At 40.2% G+C, this 9443-nt stretch overlaps 1 protein-coding gene across 1 annotated transcript in view; it reads right to left on the bottom strand.

Annotated features, from left to right (window-relative positions):
- LOC103397886 (transducin-like enhancer protein 1) overlaps positions 1-6260 on the bottom strand; it is a 22928-nt gene extending 16668 nt beyond the window's left edge. The window contains 4 exon segments of the mRNA XM_008336303.3: positions 586-630; positions 2214-2277; positions 4754-4854; positions 5450-6260. Of these exon segments, the coding sequence (XP_008334525.1) occupies positions 586-630; positions 2214-2277; positions 4754-4854; positions 5450-5473 (234 nt within the window). The 5' untranslated portion in view covers positions 5474-6260.
- Between the last annotated feature and the right edge of the window lie 3183 nt (positions 6261-9443).

Genomic DNA, 9443 nt, shown 5'->3' with positions numbered 1-9443 from the left:
AACGCGTCCACTGCACTGCATTTACTTTACTGGAGTCATGTGAGTACAATTTACATATGTTTTAGAATGAAGTCATGCATAAACCAGTCCAACTTCTTTGTTTCTGGTTGTGTTTTGTGTGTACATTTAACTGTTAGCCTGGGGTTTACTCTCTTTACTAATTCCAAACTTGTGAATCTCCATTATTACAGTAAACGCTGGAGCACGTTCTTGACCTGCTGCTTCTAAAAGGGGAAGCTTCTCGTCTGTTCAGTCAGTGTGATCGATTCTTCTGCCCTCCCCGGCCTTGCCCCTCTAATGTAATAAAGCAGGTTGCTCTTCTAGACAGCACCAATCAATCTAAAGAGCCAATCTTCCTGCCTCTGGGCTCAGCCGGCCAGCCCTAACTGGGTAAATGAAGACAGAGCCCCATCGATCACAAATAAGCACAAACGCACACACACACATGCGCATTTGTGCACACGCAAGGACATGTCAACAGGCACACATACCAAATACATCAAAAAGCTTGCCTAGAGGGAAGAAGGGAGAGAGAGGAAGAAAGAAACAGCAATGCAAAGAGTGAACCCAGACAAAACGTCATACCTGTTTTTGCATTTCAATGTTGAGACCGTAGGACATCTCATAGTACTGAGAGAGATGAGACAGTCACACAGTTAGTCTGCTGGGATACTGTCAAACAAAAAGCTTACACAATTCAAGGATCAGATCTCAAACTCGGAAATGAGATTGATATTTGGGATTAAAAAGGTACAGTTGCTAGTAAAACAATTGTTATTGTATGGAAGCGGTTTATTCATTTATTACCTACCGCTGAATCTTTGGGCAGGTGGGGAGAGGTGAGGGTTTCCTTAGGTTTACACTAAGGCAAGGAATTACAGTCACACTGAAATTAATCAATAAACTGATGGATTCATAACATCAGTTAAAAATAAATAAATAACACAACTGCAAGCAATCTGATGGAATTTTCTTAACAATGCCCCTGCTGGGCTAATACTCTTAACCAGCGGTGCCCAAAACAGATCGAAATCTACCAGGAGATCTTAAAGGGAGTGCTGGTAGCTCCTGAGCAATTACATTTAAACATTTACATTTTTTTTTAAATAAAAATTTATAGATTTAATTCTATTTAAAGATGCTTATTACTAGGGCTAAAGTAAGGATCATAGAAGTTGAATTGAATTGAGTCAGACGATATTGTACCATACAGCTACAGCCTTTTTTTTTTTAATCGTCTTTGTTGTCATTGTACCACGGAGATACATCAGAACTGAGCCTCTGCTTTTAACCCATCACCAACATGAGCAGTGGGCAGATTTAAGCGCCCAGGGAGCAAAGCAGTAAATATACAGTATATTTATAGTTTTCAATGTAGGTAGATCACTTTACCGCAGTCATTTGAAAAAGTAGCTCCGAAGCCAAAAAAGCGTGGATACCCCTGCTCTTAACTGATCATCTGCTTCACATTTGCTCCCATGTTCTTGCTCATTGTTTTGTAAGCATACACTTACAGACTCCATGATTATTTACCAGCTATATTTTTCTGATCGGCATTTTTTGAACCTCTAAAGGGGTTTATGTGCATCTTCGTTGGAGATGCAAGGACAAGCCAGGGGGATCACATCTGTTGCCACTGAAAGTCAAACTGGGGAAAAGCTAAATGTCACAAATATAAGGTCTCGCCTACACCATCCTGTTCATGAAATCTTTCTGTCTTGACATATCCTTTTAGAGACACTTTGTGACAATGCTCATGTCTAGTGCTCAGTTAAGATGGTGCTTTTAAATATATTAGTGCACACCCAGGTTTAGTTTTTAATGTTGCAGTTAACCACACTGAAATAAGGAGTGACACCAATGTCCGTCTTAACCAAACTAAGCCAACAAGAGTGGACACAGCCTAAGCCTTATCACACCTGTCAAACCTTTGCACCTTGTGGGTGCCTGTGTCACATTTTAACTGACAGTAAAACTGTGCTATGCTCATTATTAGTTTATCCAACTAGTTTTTCTGGTGGTAGTGGCAACCTGTAATGGTTGGGTGAGTAATAGAGAACATCTCAGCTACTGATAAATACAAAGTCAAACAGTTTTAATACATTCGTAAACCTAAGTCACAAGCCTGAGTAACTAAACCAAACTCACACAGTGTTCCACTGGTTCTTTGTTACACAGTTTTTGGGTGAAACAATTCAGTGCAAGGAGCTTACCATGATGTAGTGTCTCTGCATCTCTGTCTTCTCACTGGCCAGTTTCTCACATTCAAGTTTGAGACTAATATGAGAAAAAGAAAAACAAACAAAAATAATCATTTGACACTGTGTCATCAGTTGGCAGAATTAAAACAGTAACTTACCAACCCTAAGCCTAAATTTATTATTTGTCTTTGTCATTTCTAAAAAAAACTTTGTCATCTAGCAACTCACTCATTTCAACCTCAATGGTTGTATTTTTTTTATCTCTTCTTTAAATTGTAGGACTTTTTTAATTGTGTGTTGGTCATTCTGCTACAACAAAAACCACCCAGCAGTAAACCCAGAGAGACAGAATAATGTCTTGTAAAACATACACAACAAAAACATAAAAACAGATGTACACAGCCTTTATGTCAGAGAATGTTCTCAGTTAAAAGCACTTAAGCTGAATGTTCTTTGGAGTAACCCTGCTTTGTGTGTGAGAAGCTAGCTGTTTGTGGGTTGAATCTTTTACCTGTTGCAGCCAACCTTTCCCAGCAAAACAAATAAGTAAAAGCCAGCAGAGACATACACATTAGTGATGGGAAGACCGACTGTTTTTACTGATTCAGATCTTTGACTCTCGAACAGTAAAATGAACGAGTCATGAACGAATCTTAAACTAATAATTTCATTCATTTTACAGCAAGTGGCGCTTTGGCCCTATTGTGGGCGTTGTAAAGAAGGCTGCGGTTCTCCAAGGCACCATGGTTTGCTTCCACTGACAAAGTCTAAAAAGTACACAAAATGCCATAAGCAGTGTGAAAACCTAAGAAAGAAAAACACACCACAATGTGAAGATGAATGAGAGCAAAGAGACCCAAGCTCTCTGTCATGTGACAAATGAAACGAATCTGCGACAACGAAGCGAAAGATTAGTTCACAGAGAGTCATTCGTTCAAAGTGAAAGATTAGTCCACAGCGAAACATTAGTTTACAGAGAGTGATTTGTTCGTAGTGAAAGATTAGTTCACAGCGAAAGATAAGTCCACAGAGAGTGATTAGTTATTAGGGAAAAGATTAGTTCCCAGCGAAAGATTAGATCACAGCGAAAGGTTAGTCCACAGAGAGTGATTTGTGAGTGATTCGTGAGTTCAATATGAACAAATCTTTCATATGACATGGGAGTCACGAGTCATCGCGAACGACACATCACTAATACACATATATACAAGGCAAAGAACACACAAACTTAGACCATCCTTTTTCTCCTAACACACAACCCACACGTGCACACGCAGGGAGGAAATGAGTGACCTCAGCTCACACGCCACCCTCTGGCTCTCACCCATCACCATGACTTTGGACCTACCGCAACACAAGCACTGACACTGATGCATGTGCGCTTACTTTTTTGTAGATATGAACCTAATCCAGGTTTATAGGTTAGCATCATGCCAAGCCCCAACAGTTTTGTTCATTATGGTAATTGGGTTGACAGTGGTTAGGGTGAAGTTTAGTGTTTGTGGTTAGTTGACAATGAGAATATGGCCTGTCAAAGGCATGTGTTTACTGAGTGACGTTTGTAATGTTTTTAGTTAGTTAGAAGCAATAAGCATATCAAAGATACTTATTGTCATGGACATCAAAGCCTGATTTAAAGGAGCCTGCAGGAGAATCTCATATATGATGAGAAATGTGGGTAAATGAAGACAAATATTAGACGTTTCAATGAATAAAAATAAGGCTTTTGGATGGGTTTGTAAAAATGACTGAAGGTCTAAAACTACACATACCCATATGTGTGAGGTATCTTGTTTTAACATCTCTCTTGAGGCATCTAATCACATGCTTATAAAGGTCAGGCAGCTTTTAACGAACTAAACTAGGGTTGGGGTTTTTTTTTGTGACACTTTTAGAATCCAAAAAACAACAAGGTCCCTCAAATGTTTAAATTCAGTGCACAACCTACAGCAAAGAAACCAGGGAATAATCAGAATTACTTTATGAAATTAAGAGCTATTTTGTTCAAGCTTAATTTAACTTAAAAGTGAACTATCAAAATAGTTGTCAACCTTTTTAGTGGTTTATTAACTATAAGACTTTAAAGGCCTAGTTGATCAGGTGTGATCAGCACAACCACATCAGAAGTTGGTTTATGGACATGTGACCACATTCCTAAACATGCACATGTTACACCTCAGGACATATGACTGGCTCCTCAGCTGATGTCTTTTGACCTACTGCATCATTCCACACATTTGTTTTAAAACTGTTATCACAAATAACTCTAGAGTTGCTGGCCATGAAAAAGGGATTATTTTGGAGACTTATTTATTACAAAACTACATCCTTTTATTTGTTGTGTCTCAGTGCTTTCCATATACTTAACCAATAACTGTGTTGAAGCTACTGTAAAATCAACTTTAGTCATAAGTTCTCTTTTGTTGCAGTCAAAACCTTATTTTGTGTTATAGTCTGTCTGATCTGGTCAGATGCATTCTATTGGCAGGTGTTAACTGCTGCACTTAACACTGTCCACGTGTGATAGGAACATGAATGTTTATGTTATCCACCTGTGGTACTGTGCTTGGAGAAACTGGAATTCCTCCTTGATGCGGTCCAGTGATTCTGGGATGGTGAACTTGAAGGGCTGGCCTGGAGCCTGGTGGGGAGTCTGAAACAGACCCACAAAAGAGAAGGCTATTGACTAATTATGAGCAGCGGTTATCCTCATTCCAAGGGAGGAAGGAAAAGAAAACAAAAGTGAACTCCTTGTCATTATGTCATTGTGATACAATTCACACAACGAAATTTGACCTCTGCATTTAACTCCTCACCAAAGTGAACAGTGGGCAGCTTTGAGCTGCTGGGGAGCAGCTCAAAGCATGGTGCCATGCTCAGAGCACCTCAGTGGTAACTTGGCAGCTGGTGGACTCAAACCTGAAACCTTCCAGCCCCAAGTCCGCTTCCTTATCCACTAAGCCACCACTGCCCCAAGGTGATATGCAATGTCAACATATAATTATTAGTAAGTATTAAACAAATAACATTATCAGTTCCACACTGTTGCTCAGCGCAGGTGCACAGGCCAGTTCACAAGAAAAATAAATAATAATAAGTCAAATAAGTTTGATGTGGTCATGGACTAAACGAGGAGTATGTTAAATCAACACAGCGTCTAAAAAGACAAAGACAAACACGGTGTTATCAGACAGGCTTTGGCAACAGCCAGGTGAAGTACTGTCGAAGCAGGAAGGGCAGAGTCTTACCGAGTGTCGCCCCTGGGGAAACATCGCTGTCTCCGAGAGGATGTAACCGGTTTCTGCTGAAAACCAAGTTAGGATGTAGGATGGTGGCTTCTCCGGTTTAAGACTAATCCATCCGCTGGTGGTATTACGACCAACTATGGTTCATTAAAAAAAAAAAAAACACCGCCAACTGCCTCCTCCCTCGCTACTGTACCGTCCCAGTTCACCGGCCGTTGAATGTGAATCCCTGCTTTCACTCTGCTCTCTCTCTTGGTCGATGTGTGTCCTCAGGTCTAAAGGCGCTGCGACCGTAAATCAACCGGGAAAACACTGGAAACGGCTCATTAGTTGGAGGTAGCTAAATCACTGCCCCTTCCTCCTGTACCTATTTGAGAAACTAGAAACCACGAGGCTGGGGCACTTCATTCACTTCGACATCTGCGGGGTCCGGTGTACTCCAGAGCAAAACAAAAAAACACAANATATATATATATATAATAAACAAACTAGAGAGAGATTCAAGCGGCCAGACAGTGAAGAGATCGCCGTTAATTGTTGGCCGTGGGAGCATCAGAGACTAATCCACACAAGTTAATTGAAGTGAAGAGTTGCCAATTGACTCGTCTACGGACGCTAGATGGCTGTTTGACAGCCGACAATAACAAAAATATTCACTTCTCTCATTGCTGAGTTTAGACCCAAAGTGTATCCGTAAAATAAATGAAGAAAAAAAGAAAGAAAATATGTTGTCAGGTTTTGAAACAACTCCCACACAGCGAACATAGCCCACCGTCCAGCTCTGCTTTACTTCAATGGCAACTTTCTCATGCGGTTTCACGCTCTCCTGCTAACCAACACTGTGGACCTGCCCACAAAACACCTTCGGACCAATAGGAATTGCTGTTCCACGTGGAGACAGAGGTGTGAAGACTGATGTAAACCAATAGAAGCACATAAAACTCAATAGATCCGTTGACTTGTCTAAGCTACGCTGCTTCTGGCCAATAAGCGCGTCGCAGAAAGATGCCACTCTCCAGGCGTGCGTGAGGGGAAGGCAGAGCTGTCAATCAAAGTAACGTGGGTATGTGCATACACAAACACGCGTCCATAAACCAACACATTTGTCTCTCTATGTTTGCTAGGACTACTCGCAGACACAAGGCATTCTGCAGCCCCTCACTCAATCATAAAAGTCCAAAATAAATGTCTTCTAAGATGACTCTAAATCTAACTGAAGAAAATGCAGTTAACCTGAAAATACCGCAAGAGTAAGTGGGGGTCTTCAAAATTAGTGATAGTAAAAGTAGAATATAAAAATAGAAAAACATTTTCTAGCCGTGAAAACAGCCATATAATTAAAATAATGTAGTTTATACTCTGTAACCTAATTTAATCCCGAATGTGTCCTTCACCTTTAAACCATGTTTACCCACATTTGTAAATGTTTTAAAATACACCTAAATCTGTGTCCCCACAATACCTTTTCATATTTATCCTGAACACACCCTCCAAACACACACACACTCACACACTAACAAAAATTGCAAATCTATTCAAATCTCTATCTTCTTTACCCTGTGTAACAATACACAGGGTGAAAATGTATTTAGTAGAACCTAAGGTTGTCAGCTGAGCCCACACTTGAAAATTATGGTACATATGTGCTACACACCTTGCTCATATAATGCATTTTTGTACTATATTGATGCTTTATGAATTGCTTGGGTTTGATGGTGGCACAATTCAATAGGTCACATTCTTATCCCTTTTGTTTTTCAAATAAAAGAGAAATAAAGTGGTTTGATGAACCACTTTATTTTCACAGAATTATAATGATACTATTCAAATGTACAAAAATAAGCAATACTTATGTAGCTGAAGAAACCTTAACTACAAAAATAGTGCTCATGAGTGAAGGACAGTGAAAATACATGTACTCACATGTTATTTATCTGAATATAATAAAAAAAGTGACACCTTTATTATTTACCTTAAATTGAGATCATCTAAATGCAGCTGATTTAAGGAGTTTAAAAACCACTTTAAACCACAGAATATTTTGTATTTCCTTACTTTGTTTATTGACATACCTTCTTCTTGAACTTTGGTTATATTTAGTGATGAGAACTGGTTTAGACTCAAATGTACTTTGTAGAAAGAGAAGTAACAGCTTTGCATTTTGGGTTTGATAATATTCTGTCGCCAAGCTTATTTCACTGTTTTACATTTATTACCATATTTCTTCATTTACAACCAGAGCAGGTGCTGGCAGGTGCTGACAGTATGATGGTTCTGTTGGGTGAATAAAGAGTTGACCGACCTTCTCTTAACTCAAGGACAGATACTGGTGGCTTGGTGGTTAGGAATGTGGATTTGGGTCTGGAAGGTTTCAGGTTTGAATCAACAAGATGCCACTGAAGTGCTCTGAGCAAGGGGACATCACTTTGGTGATAGGTTAAAAGGAGAGGTCACATTTTGTGGTGTGACAATGAAAAATTATTTTCTGTCTTTCTTTATTTCTTAAACCATTAAAAAGTGTATTTCTAACTTAGATGCATTTACTCCCAACTGTATGTTGTTGATAATATGGTATATGGTAAGTAGCTGTGGTGCTTTGGCCCACAGGGAATGTCTCTGTCATTGGTGTAGAACCACAGGGTTCACCTTCTGAGCAAGATTGAAGCCTGGTTAGGGCAGTTGGGCGCCTTCCAGTGGACTCACCACTCACAAGAAGGTTCACAAGGGGTTGGTGTGGTGCAGTGTTATTTGGGTAGCGATCATGGAGACTGCTGCCCCTGCGACCCAGTAACGGATAAGATGGATGGATGGTAAGTAGCTCCTGTATGTTAACCATTAGTGTTTTATTACTTTTTTCTTTCAACTTTATCTGAACCAAATTTGGTATAAATTAAAATTCACATTAAATGTCCTGGTCACGTGGTCATTTTATTTTGGGTTAAGTGAGAAATATAACTGTCCAGATAATTGAGCAACACAATCTGAGGTGAATGACCACCAACAGGTGTGATAAAGTGGCCATGTCATTTTGGCAAACAGCTTGAAACCGTGTCGGAAATCAGTGTACCACTTACCCCGTCTGAGCATTGCTCACTTCACAGGAAAAGCCTCCTCAGCCCCATGCTGACCCGTGAGTAGCGCAGAAAGCTCAACCCCTTACCCTGTGACCTCTGACCTGTGTAACGGCTGATCTAGTCCATATGAGAGACTTCTAACTGTGACCAGCCGTGACCTTTCCTGCGGGGTCTCACAAACAGTCACAGACACAGGTGTTGTCCTGTGGGTGGTAATGTTAGTCACAGTGGCGTGCACCCAAAACCACCATTAAACGTGTGTGTGTGTTTGATCCTATTTTCTCCATGTCTTGACGCTTGTCCTGACCTTACCCTCTGTTACCCAATCAGACTGTCTTGTAATATTAACCAATTACAATATTTAGCTGAACTGAAAGCAGGAAAAGAGAACGGCTAACAGTGATAATTGTTGATATTCAAGGCCAAAATCAAGGCCAATTATCTTTTGGAACACTATTATTCTAATAAAATGCACGGTTATTTCTGAAGTAGCTCTAGTTGTATCCAAGGGTACTCTAGTGCACCAGGATCGCTAGCATGTCATACATTCATCTTCCATTCAGAGAATGTGACCTAACATAGTGGCTCAGATAAAGAAACCGCTTTTAAATATTCTGTTTTCCAAACATCAGGATCTAGTGTTCTTCTGTAGACACCACACAGCGACAGTGACTAGTGTAGGTACTACCACAGTCCTTTTAAGGACTCTAACTCCCATAATTCCACTGCTTCCAGTAAATCCACATACGTCACGATCAGTGACCTCCGCAACCTTTAAATTGGGGGGTCAGCCCCAATTTCATTCTCTCTGTTCAGGACTTTTGCTCCGTAGGACCCCTGATGAAAAGAGAAACCTGCTCGTCTCAGAAGACTAAGAACCAACACGCTTTTGTAGACACCATTGCCCACGGTGATAAATGCAC

This window comes from Cynoglossus semilaevis, chromosome Z (genome assembly GCF_000523025.1).
Source record: "Cynoglossus semilaevis isolate Cse_v1.0 chromosome Z, Cse_v1.0, whole genome shotgun sequence".
Classification (NCBI taxonomy): Eukaryota; Metazoa; Chordata; class Actinopteri; order Pleuronectiformes; family Cynoglossidae; genus Cynoglossus; species Cynoglossus semilaevis.
Note: the sequence above shows the minus strand (reverse complement) of the source record. Positions and strands in the feature narration are given on the sequence as shown.